The sequence below is a fragment of the Sciurus carolinensis genome, chromosome 13 (genome assembly GCF_902686445.1).
Source record: "Sciurus carolinensis chromosome 13, mSciCar1.2, whole genome shotgun sequence".
Taxonomy (NCBI): domain Eukaryota; kingdom Metazoa; phylum Chordata; class Mammalia; order Rodentia; family Sciuridae; genus Sciurus; species Sciurus carolinensis.
This window is the reverse complement of record NC_062225.1, coordinates 387,571-412,335: the sequence shown is the minus strand read 5'-3', so window position 1 is coordinate 412,335 and position 24,765 is coordinate 387,571. Positions and strand designations below refer to the sequence as shown.

The following is a 24,765-nucleotide window of genomic DNA, read 5'->3' as shown; positions in this document are numbered from 1 at the left end:
ACTGCGGCAGAAATAAAAGTGCAGTCCTGGTATCCAGCGCTGACTCTGGCTGCCCCTGAAAGCTGCCCAGCCAGGCACGGAGGACGACTTCCTGTCATGCGCTGAGAACGCTGGGAGCCGCCGCTCGGCAGCAGTGTTAGGAGAAGGACCGGCACTGCCTCGCTGAGGTCTAGTGCACGGGCCTCCCCCTCAGCCCTGAGCACGCGGCAGGGAGAGCCGGCGATGCTGGGACCACGCGGGTGCTTTTACGCAGCAGGTGCAAACATCAACACGGTGACAAAGGCAAAAAGCATCTCAGTACTAGGAACACAGTCCAACCCTGCAGGTCACCCAGAAGGGTCCCGGGGCTCTCAGGGGCCCCAAGGACCACGTGCTGAAAATCACTTGCTCCAGGTAAAACGTCCAAACCCAGCATCCAATACAAGCCTAGCGAGTCTGACAGCACAGGCGGGAGCCAAAATCACAGAGGCAAGTTCCCCAGCGCGCCCCTGCACACAGGACCAGGCACAGCACTGCCACGGAGCCTGAAGCCAACCCGGAGGAAGAGTAATGGCATCCTTCCTTTGCTAAACAACTCAGTAGTGAGCGTGCAAGCCAAGGAATACGCCAGCAGACGTGTTTTTATCAGAAACATGAACTGAGCTCAACACTGCTATCACTGCACTAGACTGACAAGAGGAGACAGAGTTACAAGTTAAAAGTCAGTGAATGCACTAACTGCAGAAGCAAGGGCTCCCAGGAAAGGGCACGCTGTGATGGTGACGGGGCTCTGGGAGGGCCTCCCTGAGTGCCGGGCATCTGGACCGAGGCTGCAGACAGGTCGCCATGATCCCTGCCAAGGGCGGGGAAGGAAGGGCCTGGCAGAGGACTCGAGTGCAGAGGTTCTGGGACAGGAACAGAACGGCCAGTGCGGCTGGATGTAGACCAGGAAGGGCAAGAGCACGCGATGAGGCCGGAGCAACGGTCAGCCCAGGACTCTGAGTCGTAACCTATGTGCAAGGGGAAGCCAGTGTTGAGGGAGAACACCACGATCACACTCATTTAGGCCTGGGAGTGCGGAGGCGGAACTGCAGCCGAGCAAGTGCACAGCCAGCAGGCTGCGGATGCTGCTGTACTGCAGGTAAGAGATGAGGCTAGCTGGAACCACGGTGCCGACTAACACGGAAAACTGAGGCGGCAGGAGGACAGGACAGGTTTGGGCCTCCAAAAGCTGAATGGACGGGCTCCACTGATGAGGTCTGGGAGAGGAGATCAGGACTCAGGCGGTGCGTGTCAGCTCTGAGATGCTCATTAGGACGTCTGAGTGGAGGTGGTGACCACGCACTTAGCATCAGAGTCAGGCTGAAGGTAAGAACTTGGAACTCAAGGGTGCTGAAGGGCGTGGGATCAGAGGAGCTCATGGGGCAGACAGTGGAGACGGAGCACAGCAGAGGCTCCACTGGAGGGTCCACAACAGAGGATCCACAATGGAGGGTCCACTGGAGGGTCCACAGTGGAGGGTCCACAATGGAGGGTCCACTGGAGGGTCTGCAATGGAGGATGCACTGGAGGGTCCACAGTGGAGGGTCCACAATGGAGGACCCACAACAGAGGGTCCACAATGGAGGACCCACAATGGAGGGTCTGCAGTGGAGGGTTGGAGCTCTCCAACATGCACAGAGCAACAGCGGATATGCCATCCAGTGGTGATAAAGCCACAATACAGACGTGGAATAACACAACAAACTGACATGGTGTAAACTAAAGGAAGAGGCTCTTGTCTTATGTGCTTTATACAAAAGAGCTTCTGCTGTTTTATTCATTCATATTATTTTGTTATATTATTCAAAGTGCGTGATATGAAAGCTTTTTCCATGTAGACTAATAACATCTGTTATGATTATAACTGTTTGAAAAGGTATTTTGGAGGCAGCACACAGGAAGAACAGATAAAGAATGTTCAAGTTTGTAGCTCTAAGAGAAATATTATGATAACATTTCTCAAAAATTCAAAAGTCTGACAATATCAAAGAGTGGTAAAAAAGTATGGCACAAATAACTTGCACTGCTGGTGGAAATGCAAGTTAGGAAAGCCTTTCTGGAGAGCAATTTTGTGACTCTGGCAAAATTCAAACCTAGTTAATTTTTACCAGCAAGTCCACTTCTGAGTATTTCATTCTTCTAAACCTTCACACACAGGAAAACCTGAGAACCACATAAATGTCCAGCAACGGGAGGATGGAAAAAATACATCCAAATGATGGAATGTCATTCAGGAGTTTGATTTCCGTCTCACTACGGGTATATTTCCAGGTCACAATGGTAAGTGGGCTTGGGAGATAGAACAGTTATGGCATGATAACAGTGTTTGCAGGATTTTAAATTTCCTTACCCTTGGAAAGGTTGGGAGGAAGGGTTGCACCAGGAAGGGCTATTAAAACAGTTCTAACTCTGGTAACGCTGCTTGACTTCTCGTGTAACGTAAGGCAGGCAGATGCAACAAAACGTTCACTTCTGTAGGTTCTGGATGGTGTACACGAGCATTTAGAACACTGTCAAACACGAGCACTTAGCACGCTGTCCTCTGTATGTGCGCACGTGAGCATTTACTATGCTGCCCTCTGTACGGTGCGTACGTGAGCGTTTAGCACGCTGTCCTCTGTACGGTGCACACATGAACATTAACTATGCTGTCCTCTGTACGGTGCACATGTGAGCGTTTAGCACGCTGTCCTCTGTACGGTGCGTACGTGAGCGTTTAGCACGCTGTCCTCTGTACGGTGCACACATGAACATTAACTATGCTGCCCTCTGTACGGTGCACATGTGAGCGTTTAGCACGCTGTCCTCTGTACGGTGCGTACGTGAGCGTTTAGCACGCTGTCCTCTGTACGGTGCACACATGAACATTAACTATGCTGTCCTCTGTACGGTGCGTATGTGAGCGTTTAGCACGCTGTCCTCTGTATGTGCGTACGTGAGCGTTTAGCACGCTGTCCTCTGTACGGTGCATACGTGAGTGTTTAGCACGCTGTCCTCTGTATGTGCGTACGTGAGCGTTTAGCACGCTGTCCTCTGTACGGTGCGTACGTGAGCGTTTAGCACGCTGTCCTCTGTATGTGCGTACGTGAGCGTTTAGCACGCTGTCCTCTGTATGTGCGTACGTGAGTGTTTAGCACGCTGTCCTCTGTACGGTGCGTACGTGAGCGTTTAGCACGCTGTCCTCTGTACGGTGCGTACGTGAGTGTTTAGCACGCTGTCCTCTGTACGGTGCGTACGTGAGTGTTTAGCACGCTGTCCTCTGTACGGTGCGTACGTGAGTGTTTAGCACGCTGTCCTCTGTACGGTGCACACATGAACATTAACTATGCTGCCCTCTGTACGGTGCACACGTGAGTGTTTAGCACGCTGTCCTCTGTATGTGCGTACGTGAGCGTTTAGCACGCTGTCCTCTGTATGTGCGTACGTGAGCGTTTAGCACGCTGTCCTCTGTACGGTGCATACGTGAGTGTTTAGCACGCTGTCCTCTGTATGTGCGTACGTGAGCGTTTAGCACGCTGTCCTCTGTACGGTGCGTATGTGAGCGTTTAGCACGCTGTCCTCTGTACGGTGCACACATGAACATTAACTATGCTGCCCTCTGTACGGTGCACACGTGAGTGTTTAGCACGCTGTCCTCTGTATGTGCGTACGTGAGCGTTTAGCACGCTGTCCTCTGTACGGTGCGTACGTGAGCGTTTAGCACGCTGTCCTCTGTATGTGCGTACGTGAGCGTTTAGCACGCTGTCCTCTGTATGTGCGTACGTGAGCGTTTAGCACGCTGTCCTCTGTACGGTGCGTACGTGAGTGTTTAGCACGCTGTCCTCTGTACGGTGCACACATGAACATTAACTATGCTGCCCTCTGTACGGTGCGTACGTGAGCGTTTAGCACGCTGTCCTCTGTATGTGCGTACGTGAGTGTTTAGCACGCTGTCCTCTGTACGGTGCGTACGTGAGCGTTTAGCACGCTGTCCTCTGTACGGTGCGTACGTGAGTGTTTAGCACGCTGTCCTCTGTACGGTGCACACATGAACATTAACTATGCTGCCCTCTGTACGGTGCGTACGTGAGTGTTTAGCACGCTGTCCTCTGTATGTGCGTACGTGAGCGTTTAGCACGCTGTCCTCTGTATGTGCGTACGTGAGCGTTTAGCACGCTGTCCTCTGTACGGTGCATACGTGAGTGTTTAGCACGCTGTCCTCTGTATGTGCGTACGTGAGCGTTTAGCACGCTGTCCTCTGTACGGTGCGTACGTGAGCGTTTAGCACGCTGTCCTCTGTACGGTGCACACATGAACATTAACTATGCTGCCCTCTGTACGGTGCACACGTGAGTGTTTAGCACGCTGTCCTCTGTATGTGCGTACGTGAGCGTTTAGCACGCTGTCCTCTGTACGGTGCGTACGTGAGCGTTTAGCACGCTGTCCTCTGTATGTGCGTACGTGAGCGTTTAGCACGCTGTCCTCTGTATGTGCGTACGTGAGCGTTTAGCACGCTGTCCTCTGTACGGTGCGTACGTGAGTGTTTAGCACGCTGTCCTCTGTACGGTGCACACATGAACATTAACTATGCTGCCCTCTGTACGGTGCGTACGTGAGCGTTTAGCACGCTGTCCTCTGTATGTGCGTACGTGAGTGTTTAGCACGCTGTCCTCTGTACGGTGCGTACGTGAGCGTTTAGCACGCTGTCCTCTGTACGGTGCGTACGTGAGTGTTTAGCACGCTGTCCTCTGTACGGTGCACACGTGAGTGTTTAGCACGCTGTCCTCTGTACGGTGCGTATGTGAGCGTTTAGCACGCTGTCCTCTGTACGGTGCGTATGTGAGCGTTTAGCACGCTGTCCTCTGTACGGTGCACACGTGGACATTTACTATGCTGCCCTCTGTACGGTGCGTACGTGAGCGTTTAGTACACTGTCCTCTGTACGGTGCACACATGAACATTAACTATGCTGCCCTCTGTACGGTGCACACATGAACATTAACTATGCTGCCCTCTGTACGGTGTGTACGTGAGCGTTTAGCACGCTGTCCTCTGTATGTGCGTACGTGAGCATTTAGCACGCTGTCCTCTGTAGTTTTATGTACTTCTATCTTCATAAACAGGATGTGCATCACTGCTTGGTTTACTGGGGAAAAAGGCAAACTAAGTGATATGTTTTCTGACGGTCATTTAGTAAAGGGAATAGTGCAAAAATTAAATAAGCTTATGCTGGTCACCTGAATGTGAATCTTTCCAGCACACTGCAGGATAAACAGGGCAAGAGCATGAGACCTTCAGAGCTGCAGTTACTCAAGCTTCCAAAATAACAGACAAGATCAAGCTATTTCTTCATGGCTCAATCCACAGGCATCTCTAGGTGACACAGGAAATATTTAAAGAGCTTAAATTTGCCACTACAGGGCTGAAGTAACCGAAGTTTTACAAGTGAAGATAATCCTGATGGATCTTTTCAGAAGATGTGGTACAAAGTGTCCTTTTTGTCTTTTTTTAACTCTTTTCCAACTGATGATGAAAAAGAAACTGACAATATATCCATCTTTAGGCATATTTAAAAACCACGTTCAAGTGTTAATGAATGTGAAGCAACGTCTTCAGAGCCAAAACAAGTGAGGCTCAGGCACTGGTCTGGCAACCATCCCTAAACGGAAACACTGTCTTCCCACCTTCACATGCACATACCATCAGCAACTACCTGGCAGAATTTTAATGAAAAAATCTCAGTTCTTACTCAAGATCTTACTATCTGACAGTGGCCAGGAACACCTCTGACCCCAGCTACCAGGAGCCGAGGCAGGAGGACAGCGCGTTTCAAGCCTAGGCTGGGCAGCTCAGTGAGACCCTCTCAAGATAAAAAATAAGTAAAAAGCAACGAGGGTGTAACTCAGTGCCAGCACACTGGGTTCGATCCCCAGATGTGTGCATAAACACAAACACGTGTAGGACTTGCTGCCACTGCAAGAGAACCAGAATTCTGAGCCAGGGCTTCCTATGACAGAAATTAAGAAAAAGAAGTCAATTTTAAGTTAAAATGTAACCTACAACTCAAGCTGTCACTGACCTGGAAATGTGAAAAGCCATGAACACTATCACACTGGCACTGAAAGGAAGTGAGAAAACGCTTATTTTATGTTAGATATCACGGTTTTTAGCAGGCTTCTAAAACTGTTGACATGGGTGGTGTGACTGTGAATTCCCAAGACGTGGGGAAGAATGTTGTCCGCCTTCGATTCCTCCAGAAGAATCAGGCAGACAAGCAGAAAAAAGGCGGTGGGTGAAAGCTAGAGCCAAAGGTGCCCTTCACTCATTCATTTATTTTTGGCCTGGGCTGCTCTGGGCTTAGGACTTAGCGAGAAGCCTCTTTTCCACACACGCAGGCCAGCTTCTCAATTCTCAGGCCAACTGACAACACTTTCAATATATTCTAACTTCTAAGGAAGCAGATTTATAAGTAAATTCTGTCACTATTCAAAAACACGGACAAAAGAGCATAGATAACAATAACCTAAGAGTAATAAGTATTCTTTACATCTGTGTGGCACCCAACTAAGACAGTATAGAAACCCAAGCCTGTTCTTGTTGTTGAGGAAAATCCACTGTTTGGATTCAAAACAGCCCTCGGAAGCTGGCGTGTTGAAGGCTTGGTCCGCGAGGCCTTGTGAGCCAGGACTCTGGAAGGTGGATCCTGAGGGCTGACTTGTCAATGGATTAATCCACCGAAGGCTTCTGAATGGGTTATGGAGGGTCAGAAACCCAGGAGGTGGCGCACAGCTGGAGGAGGCAGGTCCTTGGGGGAGTGCCCGCAAGGCTGCATCTTGTCCCTGACCCTGTCCTCTCTCACCTCCTCGCTGCCATGAGGTGAGCAGCTCTATTTCAGCCCCATGATGCACCCCATGGTTTTCTGCCTCTCCACAAGTCTGCTGCAGAAGACACGTTTGGGTGACCCTAAGATGGCGGCTGGTGTTGAGCCAAGAGGTGGCGCATAACTAGTGCTAACACGGCGAGATCTACTTTTGCCTGATTAGTTAATGTCTCCTCTGCGCTAGTGGTCAATAGATATCCTCATTCTTTCCTGACTGGTACCGAGGGGTGTGCTTCAGTTGTGCTAATTCTAAGCTGACTGGCTGCCTTAGGTATATAAGACACACACCTATAGGAAGCACGACAGATAACCGGATAAGCACGGATAAACAGCACCTCTGATAGATTACAGAAGGCAGATCACAGATCACAGATCGCAGTACGCGGGATGCACCACAGACACGCCTTTAGAACGCACTTCTAGCACGCACCTTTAGGACACAGGATGTAGGATGCACCTTTAAGAAGCAGCAGCAGAACTCTAAGAAGAAGTAGCATCTCTGAAAGTGTAGCCTCTCCGATAAGCAAAGATTCTCCTTTAAGCAAAGCCTTTTCTTCCTCTCTCTTCTTCTAAAACTTTCTCTATAACTAGGGAACAAGCAAACAAGCAAGAAAGCAGCCCACTAAAAAGAACGGTAGTAGAAGTAGTTTGTTTCCAGTCCATCTCCGATAAATACCCGCACAACCGTTGCTGCAGGCGGTAACAATATCCGCGCGACTGTTGCCGCGGCCGGCGACAGTCCAGAAATAATGGAGCCATGGACTGAACCCTCTGAAACCATCAGCCAGAGTAAACCTTTCGTCCTCTAAGTTGACTGCTCTCGGGCACTCTGTGACCATGCCGGAAAGCTGCTTACACACCTGTGCTGGCACCAACAGCAACACCAGCGTTAGGGGACAGCCGCCTTACCCAGCTGGTTCTTCATCCCCATGAGCACGGAGTTCATGTGCGCTTTGGACGCGTAGAGCTTGCTCACGGCCTTCCTGGACCTGATCATCTCCTTGGCCAGGACCACACACACGTCCTTCTGGCCCTTCTTGGCAGCATCTTTCACTGATCGCTTCACTTTCTCCTCTTCTCTCTGGATATCTAGATTTAAAACACAACACTGAAAATCAAGGCACATCAGACCGTCAGCACTCCACTCTGTTTTAACTGTGATCTAAATATGTCTAACAAACAGGAACATCAGAGGATACAAATGAAATCAAAATAATTGGCGCTGGGGCATTCGTCACCTGTACCAACAAGACTAATGTGAGAGTAAAAAGCAAGTGTGCCCTATTCTAACTGAAAAGCTCCACAGCGCCGTTCTGATGCCACTCCGCAGTCTGCAGGCACTGGTGGGAGGAGTCTGAAAACCCCGCAGAGCGCGCCTGACGAGAGCCGGCCTCACGGCCACAACACAGGCTCCCGAGTACGGGGGAGCCTGGGCACCGGCCAGCTCAGCAGCTCCACCAGGAAGGACGCCCTCGCCGCGCGCTTCAGGACCAGAGATCTTTTTTTTTTTTTTTTCCAATTTAAAACATGGTAGTAAAACACACACAACCAAATACACACACTCTCCCAAGGACCTCTGCACAGGCACAGGGAAGCGCTAAGCATTGTTGCCACCCTGCCGTCCAGCGCTTCCCGAGGCGCTCTGCCACCCTGCCGTCCAGCGCTTCCCGAGGCGCTCTGCCACCCTGCCGTCCAGTGCTTCCCGAGGCGCTCTGCCACCCTGCCGTCCAGCGCTTCCAGGGTGCTCTGCCACCCTGCCGTCCAGCGCTTCCCGAGGCGCTCTGCCACCCTGCCGTCCAGCGCTTCCAGGGTGCTCTGCCACCCTGCCGTCCAGCGCTTCCCGAGGCGCTCTGCCACCCTGCCGTCCAGTGCTTCCAGGGTGCTCTGCCACCCTGCCGTCCAGTGCTTCCAGGGTGCTCTGCCACCCTGCTGTCCAGTGCTTCCCGAGACGCTCTGCCACCCTGCCGTCCAGTGGCTGCATCATTTTCATTCCTGTCAACAGTGCCCAAAGTTCCAACCTTGCCACCTCTTCACCAATACCTACTGAGTTCTCTTTTTTCCTTTTTTTTGTATGGTGGTCATCCTGCTGGGTGTGAGGTGCCATTTCACTGTGGTTTGATTTATATTTCCTTAATGACTAACCATCTTCTCATATGCTTATCTGCCAGCTGAATAGCTTCTTTGGAGAAATGTCTATTCAAGTCCTGTGCAGCGCAGGCTTTGGAACTGGGTTGTCTTTTGTTTTTGAGTTTGGGGAGTTCTCTGTGTACTCTGGATATTAATCCCTTAGCAGATATGAGTGCAAATATCTTCTCCCTTCCACAGGCCGCTTTTTAACCGCACTGATGCTGTCTTGTGAGATACAAGTTTTAATTTTCATGAAGTTCAATTCCTATTTTTAATTTGTTGTCTGAATGCACTGCCACATCCAAGAACCCACTGCCAAGTCCCACCTCAGGAGTTCTGCCCTGTGTGTTAAGTCTTACTAGAGTCTCAGCCCTTCTAGGATTCGGCTCCACTTCTGCACATGGTATTAGCTAAGGAGGTCCAACTTCATCTTTCAGGGAGGATCACAAAAGAATGCACGTTTTGAGGGGAGAGAGGAACGAGAGCAGCCCTACTCTGGGCTCTATTCAGTGGAGCTTCAGAAGGACTCTGAGGAAATGAAGGTACTTGGAAAAACCCAGGTGCAGTTGTTGTGCCTGTTGGGATGGGTTCAGGGAAGGAGGCCTGGGTGGGTCCGAGTTCACTCCTCCTCCTTGGGTTGTAGCTGCTCACACCAACAGGGCAGGAAGCCGGAGTCTCAGAACCTGGACCACCCACCCAACAGGGAGCTGCCTGTCTGCAACCACCCACGCAGCGCGCTCGGCTCCAGGGTGGCCGGAGCGCAAGCTCCAGCTTCCTTCCTCTGCACCATGACTTCGTTTGTCCAGCACTGTTTGTTGCAGACTGTCCTTCCCCACTGAGTGGGGTCCGCGCCCTTGCAGAAGAACTCAGTGATGACAGACTCACGGTTCTACTTCTGGACTCTGAACGCCATTCCACTTGTCTGTCTGTGGCAATGCTACCTGACTTTATCTCTGCAGCTCTAGTGAGTTCTGAAATCCAGAAGTGACTCTTCCAACTTTATTCTTCCTGTTTCAGTGAGGTTTTTTTTTTGGGGGGGTGGTATCTGCTCTTCGGGGTCTCTTAAGATTCCAGATAGATTTTTCTGTTTCTAAAGGTCACAGATTTCCACGAGTGGGAGTAATGACAATGACATCGCGGCACTGTCTTCCAGCCAACTCGTATTTCCATTTGCTTACGTTGGTGCCATCTTTCAACAAAGTGCTGTGACTTTCACTACACAAGTCTTTCACCCTCTTGGTACTTCCTAAGTTTGATCTTTGCCTTGTCACTCTAAATGGAATTTTTAGAAATCTCCTTTTCAGAATGTTCACTGCTGGTGTGCAGAAAAGCGACTGTGTTGACTTCATATCCTGCTATTTTTCCGTATTCGTTCAAACAGATTTTTGTGGCGCTTCTAGGTTTTACACGTATATATCACTTACAAAGACAATTTCACTTCTTCCTTTCCAGGTTGGATGCCTTTTATCTTTTTCTGGCCTAACTGCTCTGGCTAGAACTTCCAGTGGCAAAAGCAAGCACCCTTGATGGTTTCCGATTTCAGAAGAAACACTTTCAGTCCCCCACTGCAGTGCATCTAGGCAATGTCTTTCTGTTCCCACATTGCGTGTTTGTCCTGAAGGGTGTTAAGATCTTGCCACTCTCTCCACATCAACTGAGGGGGACTGCGCCTGTCTGTTCAGCCACCTGCATTCTAAGATGGATCTCACGGTCATGGGGTGTGGTTCCTTTAATATGTTGCTGAATTCCACTTGCCAGTATTTTGCTATATTTCTGCATCAGTGATCACAAGGGATTATCTGCCAGTAGCCTTGAGTGTCTCTGCCTGGCATTGAGCCAAAACAATGCTGGAATACAGATTAAGTTCTCTGCACATTTTTGGGGGAAGTGGGAGGGAGTTCAAGAACTGGTATTAGCTCTTCTTTAAATGTCTGGTGAAAATCACCAGTGAGGCCACAGGTCCACGGTATGTTATTTTGCTTCTTTGTTTTTCATAAAAGACTTTTTAATTATTGATTCAATCTCCTTACTAGTCACAGGTCTATACAGATTCTTTTCCTCATATTTCCATCTTGGCAGGTTTGTTTGTTTCTAGGAATGTGTCCATTTTATCTAGGATGCTGAACTTGTTGATGGACGAGTGTACATAATACTCTCTTAAAATCTTTAATTTCTACAGAATTATTGGTAGTATCTCCATCTTTATTTGACTATTTTGCAATTTGAGTCTTCTCTTTCCTCTTAATGAAGCTAGAGTTTTGTCAAATTTTGCTGATCTTTTCAAAGAACCAACTTTGATTTGATTTCCTCCTTGGCTTTTTTGTTTATTACTGTCTCTATTTTGCTAATTTGGGGTTGAGTTTGTTCTTCTAGTTCCTTAAGTTGTGAACTTAGACTGAAGATCTGTGATCTCCCTTCATTTTAATGTGAGCATTTCCAACCACGATCGCCCTGATCATGGCTTGCACTGCACCCCTGCGTTTTCTTATGCTGTGCTGACTTTAACTCTCCCCCAACTATCTTCCTGCTTCCATCATGGTGACTTCTTTCACAGGCTGATAAAGTGTGTTAATTTCCATTCATTTGTGAATTTTCCAGTGTCCCTTCAGTTATGGATTTTTAACTTCATCTGGTTATAAGGTCACACTGAGACTTGATTTTGTGGCACGACACACAGTCCATCGTGGAGAAATCCCTCGTGTACTTGAGGACGATCACAGCATTCTGCTCTGGCACTGTGCTCTGCACGAGTCTGCTAGGTCAGTTCACGTCCTACATCTGCTTGCTTGACCATTTTTGAGATTGGGGTATTGAAGTTTTGAGCTATTACTGTAGCATTATTTCTCCCTTTGATTCTATTTGCTTCATATATTTTAATAGCCTATAAATAGGTGAATAAAAATATATAAATGTTATATATTTTCCCAAATTGAATGAATGCGCTTTATGTGACTCCATAGCTACACAATTAAGAAATGACTTTGTCCTACATGTCCTGTAGGACATCACATTATTCAACTGAAGGGTCAGCATAAATTAAATCTGGCGGAGGTGAATGAAATGGCTCCTATAAGAACATCACTGTCTTCACCAAACAACTCATCTGGCCGAGTCACACTATAGAGCAGAACCCCTGAAGCCTGTTATGGCGTGTGGCACCAGCAGGAGTCCCCAGTTACATCCCCACCCTGAAACAGCGAGATTCCAGTGGCACCCATACCACTGGCCCAGGTTACTCCTCCCCTCCTCCCCTTCCTTCTCCCACGATCTCTGGTTTGGGATCTGAAGGGGGTGAGTCTCTTGTAGTCAGATCATGACGACAGCCCACTCTGAAGACTGAGGAGCTTGATTCATTTAGTTAACTACAGGGGCTGGAAGTGCGGTTCCACCACGGGGCGGGCCACCTGCCTGCTGTACCTGCGGCCCTGGCTTCAAGTCCCAGCACCACGCAGGAAAAAAAGTACTGAAAAGGGAGCTGCTTCTGTGTTTTACGCGTGTTTGCTGTATACACTACAGCTTTTTTGTCCCCACTTCCGACAAAGTCTTCTTTTGTGTTCACTGGACTTTCTGTAGTAAAACATGTTAATTCCTTTCTCGTTTCCTTCAGCATATACACGGTAGCTATTTTCCTAAACCAATCATCTCTACCGACTTTCAAGTTGGCTAACTGACAAAGTGCTATCATGACAAGTAACAGGAGAGACAGGGTTCTGAAGGTCACGTCAGTGAGTATGCTGCAGAAGTGAGGAGTGCGAAAGCAAAGCTGCAGAAGAGGAGAGCACGCTGGAGACACGCCTGCACCTAGAGGTTTCCAGGACGACAGACCCTGCTGCGTCTCCTTCATCACACGCTTCAACAGGTAATTTTTTATCTCTGAAATTTATTTACAGCACTTACATATTTTTGCCAATTCCAGAATGCTTCAATCCTCTGTGTACAGACAACTTTGTATTTGGTGTGATTTTTCCGCCAACCTCTAACATTTCTTGTACTGACAAATTCAGCTTTTGCTTGAAAATATAACTTCATCCTTTGAATGCTACTTTCACTGAACAAAGGAGTCTAGGACAGTTTTTCTCCCCACCACCTTAAGCATGTTGTGGTTTACAGTGTTTGTAAGAAGAAAGCTTTAACTCTCGTCTCCTGCGTTGACTTATTTTGTGGTGCTGGGGTGGAGCCAGGGCCGTGCACACTGGGTAAACACTCTCCCTGAGTCGCCTTCCGCCCCTGCTTCCCGTTTTGGCCATCTAACCGTGCTGCGCCCTGGTGCTGCTTCTGTGCACGCAGTGTGGGGAAGAGCTCCCTGGCCCTTGGGTTCTCGGCTTCCGCTGGAAGGCTTTCATTTACCGATTACTGATTCCCTCCTGAATCTCTCCTGAGACTCAAACGACAGGCAGGAGGCCACCCGGCCTGCCCCCGGGTGCAGTTCTGGTGTTTTCTTGCTTTACCTTCTCTCCGCCCTACAGTCTGGGAGGCTGCATGATTGCCTTCAGTTTCACTGGTGGCCTTTTCTCTCCTCTGCTGTTGCTGAGCCCGTTCAATGGAGGGTCCACTTCGGGCTTCACCTCAAGAAGTTCCCTTTTCCTCTTCTCCACATCTTCCCTTCATCTCACCACACCCATGCTTCCTCTAAGCTCCTCCACATACTTACAGAGCTTGTCTGCCAAATAACCGCTCATCAGTTTTTCATTTTGTTTCTCTTGCCTCACTTTCCTGCTGATTCTGGGTCATTCTTTCCTGCTCCCTCGCAGCGTCTGGTGCTGGCCACTGTGAACGGTTTGCGGCTGGTATCTGATTCTGCAAACTTTCCTTTGAAGGACACTGGCTTTATTGTGACTGGCAGCTAAACCACTGGTAGATCAGCTTCAAGTTTTGTTTTTAAGCTTTTTTCTTGTGGGCTTAAAATGAAGAGGAACCCCTCTGGGGTCTCCACTGATGTCCCAGATGTACACAAAGTCTCTTCGTGGAGTCCATCAGATGGGAGCTTGACCCTTTGTTAACTGTGGCCACGGATCAGTCAGTGCTCTCCTGTCCCGCCCAGGGAGCTCTCCCTTCAAGTGAGCACAGCGCAGTATTCAGCAAACACAGTGGAGCTCCCCTCCTCTGGGTACTGCCCTCTTGTCTGACACTCTGCACCACAAATTCCAGCCTCCCTGCGCATGATCTCCGAGTCCGCAACTCAGTGAGACACCGTGCTCTTCTCAGAATCCCTACTGCATGCCAAACCCAGAAAGTATCTCCGGGCAGAAGCCTGGGCTATTAGGGCTTTCCCTCCCCTGTCCCCATTTTCCAGTGGTCACATCCTGTACTTTCAGCTGTCCAGTGGTGAAAACAGTCTGCTTCCTTTTGTCCAGTTTTTCTGGCTTGCTTTGTTCAAACTCTCATCTAAGAGGGAACACAAGTCCAAGTTCAAAACTCTATCACATTTAGGAAGAGTCTCCATCTCTGATTTTTAAAAATTTTAAATAGTGATACTATGGTACCACCAGGGCATTAATTCTTCCATTTTAACACTGTAAAAATTTTAAGTGTTAAACTTAACCATAACCATCCCTTTGCAAATCACCTTAATTTCAAGCAGTACTCAAATTTAAAATTATAATGTCCTCAATTTAAAGTCCTGCTAAGATATACAGAGCAGCAATAATAGAATTGCATTCCTTACTTATGTTTCAATGCATTCAATTTGAATTCTACAAAAGACATAAAAGGTTTGATAGTTTTTTAAAAAAGTTTTATTGGCTCATTATAATTAAACATAACATGGGATTCACTGTTACATATTTTTACATACACATGATATAATAATTTAATTTGGTCAATTTTATTCCCTCTGCCTCCCATTTCTTCCCTCCTCCCTCTCCCTGGTCTCCCTTATATTTTCTTGAGATACCACCCTCTCTCAATCTTTTTTTTTTTCCTTTTTCCTCTCTAGCTTCCACATAGGAGAATACACACACTCTTGACTTTCTGCGCTTGGCTTACTAAAAGTCCACTGTGTATATATGACAACTTTTTTTTATCCATTCATCTATTAATGGTCACCTAGGCTGGTTCCATAGTTTGGTTATTGTGAACTGTGATGCTATGAACTTGGGCATGCATGTATCACTGCAGTGTGATGAGTTTAACTCTTCAGGATAAACGACAAAGTGTGGTACAGCTGGGTCACGTGGTGATTCCATGCCTAGTCTTTTGAGGACCTCCATACTGATTTCCATAGTAGCTGTACGAATGTACAGTTCCACCAACGGTATGAAAGTGTTCATCTCCCCACATCCTCTCCAGCATTTATTATTATCTGTATTCTTGATGGCTGCTAATTATATTTTTATACTGATTACAAAATTAGCAAAATAATTAGGACATCTATACTTAATATGGAAATAAACTGTCCTATACTTGCAGTTTGTTTTTATGAACTAAAGCAAAAATATGCAAAGAAGGGGTAAAATAGAAACATAAGAAGAATTTACCTCTTATTTGCCTGTCAACAACTCTCATTTCCTTTCTTATCTTCAATGACCACTCATTGACCTGGAAAAAAATTTAGATAAGGAATTGTTAAGAAGGTCAACACTCAGTGTAAGTAATTTTAAAGAATGTTGTATTAATTCTACTTATTCCAAACACAAAAATAAAGTCATTTTCAAAAGAAGACCTTGAGGGTCAAATCCCCTCACCTCACTCTTTTTATCCACAGTGCATAGGAGTTGCAAGCTATCCCAGGTTCTGAGCGGGAGGCAAGCAGGAAAAAGCACTTCATACCAACCTCAGAGGGAGACAGTACCTGCAGGCACCCCCAGAGGTCCACAGTGAAGAGATAAAGACAGTTTCAGGGGCTTAATTAAGACTGTCATTTTCCATATACAAATGTTTCAAAAACCACTCTGCCTGTGCCCGAGAATCTGGCCTGCCTCTCCTCCTCTTTAACAATGATTTCCTGCTTTACAGAGGACACTCCCCTAACCCACACCCTATTGCCATGGTACATTTCCTGGTCAGGTAAAAACCTCAGAAGCACTAAACACAGAGTCCACTGGAAACACTGCTGCAAGTTTTGAGGAAGTAGAAAATAACTAACGATTACCAAATTCTTACGCAAGTTAACTGTTTTCCAATTCTTCACTTAAAAAAAAAATACAGGAAAACCTAAATTGTCAGCCAATTAATGGTTAAAAGTTAAGTTTTATATTGTCACAGGGTGCTTTCTCGCACCTGACTCAGAAGAAGCAAAGAACCAGTGACAATACAGTAACAAAGTCCTTACTTATGTCAAAGGATTTCTCAAAATTTGGTCTTAAAAAAAAAGAACCCAACATCAACAAGAAAACCAACCAACCAGGAAAAGAAATGATGTTGAACCCTGTAACAAAAGGCATCTCATCTATGGAGACATGAACTAAACATGTATTTCCAATATATGTCTGCCTCTATTCATTCACTCATTCATACTGGAGACAGAACCCAGGCTGCTTAACCACTGAGCAATCCCCCAGCCCTTTTTATTTTTTATTCTGAGACAGGGTCTCACCAAGTTGCCCAGGCTGGCCTTGGACTTGCAGTCCTCCTGCCTCAGCTTGAGTTGCTGGAATTACAAGCACGTGACAAAATGCTCAGCTAAATTTTACTTTTAATGTTTGATTATTCAACAAGTTGTGTAAAATAGTAACAATAACAATTCTGTAACAATAATAATACCTGCACTCAAAGAAATATTTAGGCACTTAAAGCTGTATGGTCCTACAATTTTTAAAAATGTTTAACTGGGCTAGGTTTATGTACATTTTTTGAAGTACAACTCTCAACACAATTGAGCACTTTACAGAGTACAGTTCAGGGGCATTCAGCACACTCCCGATGGTGCGCACTACCAGCTCTCTCCAGGCAGGTCTGTGACACGGCACCTTGATCTGCTCCTCTGCTCTCCTCCCCAATTCCCTGGCAACCACTTATTTGTGTCTATGGAACTGCTTGTTCTGAAGGCTTCACACAGAACTCGCGTGGCTCGGGCTCCCGGTTTTCTCTCTTGGCTTGTTCCCGTGGCCTGTCCCCCGCTGCGGCACAGGTGAGCACTCCTGTCCTTGTTATGGCTCAGTATTCTTCTGTTTTATCTGTATAACAAATTCATTCCTCCACTCATCTACTGACAGACTTCTGTTTCCACTTTGTCTACTGTGAACAGTGCTGCTGTGAACGTTTACGTTCTGGTATTAGCTTGAGTACCTGTTTTCGATTCTTTCATGTACATACCTAGTAGTGCCACTGCTGGGTCAGATGACAATTCCGTACTAACACAGACAATTCTATGTTTCTAAGGACGTGTCAGAAATGGCGTCACCATTTTACATTTCCATCATCAATGTACAAGGTATGTCTCCACGTCCACCCATACTTATTCGTTTCCAATTTGTTTACTGTAGGCAATCTGCTGAGCACGAGGTAGCTGGCTGTCTTTTTGTTGTCAAGTTGTATGAGTTCTTTATATATGGACAGCAGACCCTTCTCAGATACATGATGATGCAAATATCTTCATTCTGTAGGCTCTTTTCCTTGGTAATGTCCTTTCCTATACGAACACTTTTTAATTTTGATAAGATCCAACTTATGTAAAGAACACATTTTCTCAACTTTTTCATTTTTTGTTTGTTTTTGGGATCGAACCCAAGGGCAGGTAAGCCCTGGGTCACATCCTCAGTCCTTCTGTTTGTTAACTCTCCACCCCCCAAGTACTGGGGATTGAACCTAGAACCTCAACACATGCTAGGCAAGCATTCTACCACTCAGCCCTTTTATTTGTTATTGTGAGACAGAGTCTCCTTAGGCTGCTTAGAGTCTTGCTAAGTTGCTGAGATTACAGGTGTGTGCCACTGCACTCAAAAGATGCTTATGATTTTTTTTGGGGGGGGGTGGCGGGGGCAGGGTGGACACCAGAAACTGAACTCAGGGGCACTCAACACTGAGCCACATACCCAGCCCTATTTTGTATTTTATTTAGAAACAGGGTCTGACTGAGTTGCTCAGCACCTCACTTTTGCTGAGACAGATTTTGAACCCGATCCTCCTGCCTCAGCCTCCCAAGCTGCTGGGGTTACAGGTGTGCCACCACGCCCAGTGAGATGCTTATGATTTTTTTACTACAGCTGCTAGTTCTGGTCCACTGGAAGGCCGAGAAGTGGGGACATTCCAATAGCAAGAAACATTGTGAGCAGCCAAATTTTGGTTTCTGAATAGCACTGCCGCTAACTAAGAGACCAGTGCTCTCTGAAGAAGTGGCTGATTCCAGGTCCCAGGCAGGAACATACAAAATCACACCAAGATGTGTAACACCAGAAAGCAAGGAAGCACTCAAGGATTAACTGGCATGTTAGACAGAGAGGAACTGGCTGGAAATAACTCCACCAACCAATTCATCAATATTAAGCATCAAACAGAATGATCAACAGTGACTGTGACTAATGTAGAAAACTCCGTGAGTCCAGATGGTGCCTGCAAGGAGGGCTGGGCAGAGAGATGCGTCTGACACACTGCAGGTTATCACACCAGTTCCTTGTTCTAAAGATCGGTAAGCACAGGAAAAGCAACTAAGCACTTGTCCTGCCTTGCAGTAGAGGCTCCATGTCCTGGTAACCAAACAGCTCTAGCCACTGAGGGGCAGGTCTTGACCGAAGACTCATGTGGACAAATGAGGAAAAAAACAGAAAAATCTCCATTCAGAAAATACTTAAAACACCAGTAGATTTAAGAAAGGGACACCAACAGAAGCTAAGTATGTAAATGAAAGGTTAATGAGGAATCATGCAATCATATGGCACCAAAGTGTCACCTCTCAGATTATACTTTCTAGCAGTGTCAGAAGGAAAATTACTTAAATCAATTAACATTTAGTTGCACTGATTGGAGCAAAGCAAAACAAATACTAAGGTGATCGGGCAGCTTCCAGAACCAGAGCAAGTTCTGAGAACTCCGACCAGTAATGTGATCAGATGGCATTGACAGATAAATGGAGAGGAGTCATAAACAAGTCAAGGAGCTGGAGGTCAGCTGACCATTCAGTCATTTACAGCTTACACACTTAACCAGCTCCAGGGCTTCCTGCACCCTCCCGAAGCTCAGCTACCATGATTAAACTACACAGGTATAGTCTGTAGGGTCCAATGCAGGTGCTCAACCCAAATCCACAGCCTTCCACAGAGGAGAAATAGGGGGAACAGCAGCAAAAGGACAAAGGTAACAGAGACCCAGCTGCCATGATGAGCAAAGTTATCAGCAAGTTAGCAATAAGAACCAGACACCTCATGCCCCCTGGGGAACAGGCACCCCTCAGGAGGCACTCCTACTAAGACTGTCCAACCTGAACCCCACAGGAAATGCAGGGGACAGAGAAAAGAGCTAAGCACAAGACAGATCAATCCAGAACGAGGGATTGATAGGACGATGTCTACTCTTACCAAAAAGTCTTCATTTTTAAAATGCCATAAGCAAAAAGCAAGGGATTATTAAATGAAATCAAATACAAAGCATGATCTTTCACTGGTTCCTATATTGAAAAGATTGTAAAAAAAAATATTGGGAACATTTGAGAAAATTTAAATATGAACTAGAAACTGAATCATATTAAGAAATTTCTATCAGGTTTATGGAATTTCCATATTTCCTAGAGATGTAATCTGAAATGTTGCAGAGCAAGGTATTATGCTATCTGCAACATACCTGAAATGCTCCAGTCAAAAGTATGTCAAATAGCAAAATGCTCTGAGCATCTGAATCTGGGCCATGACACACGGGCTTCATCAGACACTCACAGTGGTTGCTACGATCTCAGCCCCAAGGTGATGGCATTAGGAAGTGGGCCTTCCGGGAGGTGATGTGGTGCCTACGGAATGGAATTGGCACCTTTGTAAAAACAGGCGCACACACAGCAAGAAGGCTCATGGCCCTGCTCTCAAGAAGCCAACAGTTAGCTGGGGGCAGGACGTAAGAGAAATCTCCTCCCAAATATCCTTCTGGTCTCTTCTCGAGGGTTCTTCTCCGATCTCCTGTGTGTGCCCGACCCGGAGCTTTTGGGCTCCCTCTCTCCTTGCACCGCCCCTCAAGTCTGCTCTCCTGAACTCCCCGCCTGACACCTGCAGGCATTGCTCTGCAGGCTCCCTGGGGTGGGTCACACTGAACCTAAGAACCGCCTGCATGCTCATCTCAATGCAGCAGACCAGCAAACTGCCAGGGAGCTGAAGCGCTCCTGAGACCCGCCCTCTGCGTACCCAGCCGTAGTTAGGAACTGCCATCTCCTCCCTGGGCGGCTCCTGTCTGCCCACCCCGCCCTCTTCCCTCACATCCACACTCCCACGCCTAGCAGGCAGGGTGCACAGGTCTTGGTCAGCCTGCCCTCTGCCCACCGCTATCGCAGGCCTCACCACCACCCTATCGACCCCTGCACGCCCCCAGCAGCACTTCCTCTCCCACCATCCAGAATGTGTTCCTGCTTCCTCTAACCAACGTCCACACACTGACACCTCGTAGGGGAGGCTGGCTCCACTGGAATACCCCCACCAGCACTGCCCACAAGACAGTCACCGACAGTTCCAGACGGCACAGACCTGACACTGCAGCTCACCGACCCGAGCACTGCGGCGATGCCGGCTTCCCCAGGGAACTCTGTATGCAGAGCTCAGCACCCGGAGCTGAGCTGTCATCACCCTAGTCCCAGCCCAGGGTGCGCCGACTACACCTCAATACAAGCACCTAACACCCTGCGTCTCAGGTGGGTGTGTGTGAGCTGGTGCAGTTCTGCTCTTCTTCATCTCCTCACATCCTTTTCATTGGAGAGCATCCCAGGACTCAGTCTATGGAAGTAAGTTAACAATTTAAAAAGCGAACCACTCCTATCCAAAATCAGTGAAGTCACTGAGTAAGACAGCACGAGAGCCAGCAGAGCCTCAAGTCCAACAGAAGAACCTCCTTCCAGCAGTACCTCCAGCCTCCCATCCCACACAAGACTGCCACAAGTTTCTAAAGGTACGAAGGCACCTCGCCCTCAGCAGGCTGGGTCTGGGGGTACCTGGATCCCTGGAGACAGAACAGGCTTCGCCAGGAAACGTCCGGAGCAGAGGCTCCCAGCACAGCTCATACTCCCCTGGTGCACCTTGGAACGCTGCCACCTTTAGACCACTTGACGTTAGAGTAACCTAACCTGTCCTGACGCGTCACTCAGCATTTATTCAGCACCTGCTGGAAGCTGTGTCCTACAGCACACACTATCTCTTACTGGCCTGACCTGACCCATCCCTGTGGCCCATACCATGCTCAACAACCTCAGTGTGGCATGGCCGCACTGCCCTGCTCACCCAGGGTCAGCACAACCCACAGGTTACAAGACCTGGGGAAGGCACACATGAATCCATACCAACTCAAGGATTCTTGAGTCCAGCTGAGATCAGGAAACGTGCTGGGTTCTGTCTCTTTCTAACTCCTCTTCCCTCTGTGAGCATATTCTTCTTTTTCTTTTTTTTTTTTTTTTGGACGGGGTGGCGGTAGTGGGGATCGAACCCAGAGGCGTTTCACTGGTAAGCTACAACCCCAGTCCTTTTTATACTTTTTTATTTTGAAACAGTCCACTAAAACGCTGAGGCTGGCCTCGAACTTGCAATCCTCCTGCCTCAGCCTCCCGAGTCACTGGGGTAACAGGCGTGTTACCAGGCCCAGCTATACTATTTTTAAAATGTCCTTGATTTAGCTTCTTTCATGAATGTGAGGATTTTCTCCCTCCCTCTTAACCAGCACTGGGTGTCTTCACTCAGATATGGCTCTCTGCAAGGCAGTAGGTCTAGAGGCCTATTGGCACTTCCCTGAATCACAAATCCAAAGCTAAATAACCGGGGTAGGGGACAAGCACTCTGGTCACAAGTCAGACAGTATGAAAGCCTACTGCTGGCCAGTAACTGAACCTAAAGCTAGGAAACGTTCACAAACCCCAGATTTAATTAGAACTGAAAGGAAACTTTGGAGTACAAAGAAAGAACTTGAAGAAAATCTTGGATAATGACCGTACAGGGTCAGGTCCTTTCTGATCACCCTGACCTAGGCATGACCACTCTTAACCTTTGAACTCTTCCCTACAACTGTATGTGTGGTATCCACTCTACACTTTTTTTTTTGGTACCAAGGATTGAACCCAATAGTGCCTAACCATTGAGCCACATCCCCAGCGCTTTGTTTTATTTTGAGACTGGGTCTCGATAAGCTGCTCGGGGCCTCACTAACTTGCTGAGGCTGGCTTTGAACTCACGATCCTCCTGCCTCAGCCTGCCGAGTGGCTGGGATTACAGGTGTGTGCTACCATGCCCTGCCAAACTTGTTCTTGAAGTGACTGCTACTGGCTAGGAGTTAAGCTCTTCAGCTAATTTCATCTTTACAATCCTCCTTTGGGAGGCAGCGGGACTCATGACATTTATTAGCGCAGGTTTTAGAATAAACTTAGGAGACTATGACCACTGGTTCTGAAATTTACAAACTGTATGACCTTGGGTAAATTACTCTGTCCCTCAGTCCTACACCAATAAAATGGGGATAACAACAGTACCTACCTTACAATGTTGCCAGTCCCTACAGGGTGCCTGACATGATGCCTGGTCCAGTACAGTACAGCCAGTAGTGCAGGAGGGCGGATCCTTCATCTACGCTACGGACCTGCTACTCAAATCAGCATCACCGGGGACCTAGTTAGACCTGCTGAGTCAGACCGTGAACTCTGATGAGATCCCTAGTGGTTAGGATTCACAGTGCTTGAGAAGCACGGCTCTACATCACCCAGACTTGTCTATCATGGAAAACCCTAAAATCCTTTATGCTGTTTTTTGAGACAGGGTCCTCACTACGTTGCCCAGGCTGGCCTCTGACTTACCAGCTCAAGGGATCCTTCTACATCAGCCTCCTGAGTAGCAGGAACTTTGGGCTGGCATCACTGCACCCAGCCTAGAGTTCTCTACTTCATAAGTGACCTTGGGGCTGGGTTGTAGCTCAGTGGTAGAGCACTTGCCTGGCCTGTGTGAAGCACTGGGTTTGATCCTTAGCACCAAATAAAAATGAATTTAAAAAATAAAGATATCGTATCCATTTTTTTGCTGTGCTGGGGATTGAACCCAGGGCCTTGTGCTTGGGCAAGCACTCTACCAACTGAGCCACATCCCCAGACATTAGTGACCTTACCTCGTCAATTCTGCTCCCTGGTCAAACAGACTGTAACAGCACGTTACAAACTGAGAGCCCAATGCGGGCACATTTCCAGGACGGGTTTACCCTAAGACCCCCCTTGTGGCCGTGCAGCTTTGACGGCAGGGAGATTCTTACTCCGGGCCTGGCCTAGGCTTTGCCCCTCACAGACTGAAATGGGGGGTCTGCAGAGACGCCCCCGTCCCGCTTACATGGCCTCCGGTGCACGCGCGGCTGGCACGGCGGCCCCACGCGGTGTCTGTCACCGCCGAGAGCACGACGGCAGTGCAGTCCCGCTTACACGACCTCCGGTGCACGCACGGCTTGCACGGTGGCCCCACGCGGTGACTGTCGCTGAGAGCACGACGGCAGGTCAGTCCCGCTTACACGGCCTCCGGTGCACGCGCGGCTGGCACGGCAGCCCCACGCGGTGTCTGTCACCGCCAAGAGCACGACGGCAGTGCAGTCCCGCTTACACGACCTCCGGTGCACGCACGGCTTGCACGGTGGCCCCACGCGGTGACTTTCGCTGAGAGCACGACGGCAGGTCAGTCCCGCTTACACGGCCTCCGGTGCACGCGCGGCTGGCACGGCGGCCCCACGCGGTGTCTGTCACCGCCGAGAGCACGACGGCAGTGCAGTCCCGCTTACACGGCCTCCGGTGCACGCGCGGCTGGCACGGCGGCCCCACGCGGTGTCTGTCACCGCCGAGAGCACGACGGCAGTTCAGTCCCGCTTACACGACCTCCGGTGCACGCACGGCTTGCACGGCGGCCCCACGCGGTGACTTTCGCTGAGAGCACGACGGCAGGTCAGTCCCGCTTACACGGCCTCCGGTGCACGCACGGCTTGCACGGCGGCCCCACGCGGTGTCTGTCACCGCCGAGAGCACGACGGCAGGTCAGTCCCGCTTACCCGGCCTCCGGTGCACGCGCGGCTGGCACGGCGGCCCCACGCACGACTGTCGCCGAGAGCACGACGGCAGGTCACCTCGGCAGGGAAAGGCAGGGCCGGCGCGCGACACTGGTTCGAAGCCCGAGGCTGGGCGTCGCACGCGGCGCTCCCCGAACACGGCGCTCGGAGCTCGGCCGCCCCGCGGCGCCGCGGAGCGCGCTCGGCAGACCGGAGGCTCGCGGAGCGCACGAGGGGCGCGGGAGGGCGGCTCGGCGGCGCCGGCCCGCGGCGGGGAGCGCTGAACGCCGCCGCCCGTGCTCCCCGCGGCCGCCGCGCACTCCTCCCGCGGCCCTCGGCGCAGGGGCAGCCGGGCGCCGGCGCACGGCCCGCGGGCAGCAGCGCCCAGCGGCCGACCCCAGCCCGCGGAGCCCGCCCACTCGCGGGTCGCCGCCGCGGGCCTCACCAGCTCTTTGGGCGGCTTCTCCTGGGTTTTCCCAAACAGCCCCATGGCGAACTAACTCGTCTTGCCCCTTCCGGCTTTCCGTTCCCCTCGCCCGGGCAGGTCCCGGCAGCCGCCTGGGCGGGGCCGCCGAGAGGACAGGAATCCCGACGCCCGAGCGGGGCGCGACGGCTGTATGGCGCGCACGCGCAGCACG

At 49.2% G+C, this 24,765-nt stretch overlaps 1 protein-coding gene across 2 annotated transcripts in view; it reads right to left on the bottom strand.

The window, feature by feature from the left end:
- Positions 1 to 24,765, bottom strand: part of Chmp3 (charged multivesicular body protein 3) — a 39,826-nt gene extending 15,061 nt beyond the window's left edge. The window contains exons 1-3 of one of the 2 annotated variants that reach the window (XM_047522070.1): positions 24,573 to 24,765; positions 15,484 to 15,544; positions 7,790 to 7,969 (exon numbers count right to left, since the gene is read on the bottom strand). In XM_047522070.1, coding sequence (XP_047378026.1) covers positions 7,790 to 7,969; positions 15,484 to 15,544; positions 24,573 to 24,617 — 286 coding nt within the window. In that variant the 5' untranslated portion in view covers positions 24,618 to 24,765. The remainder of the gene's footprint in view (positions 1 to 7,789; positions 7,970 to 15,483; positions 15,545 to 24,572) is intronic. The other variant, XM_047522069.1, reaches the window with a different exon arrangement.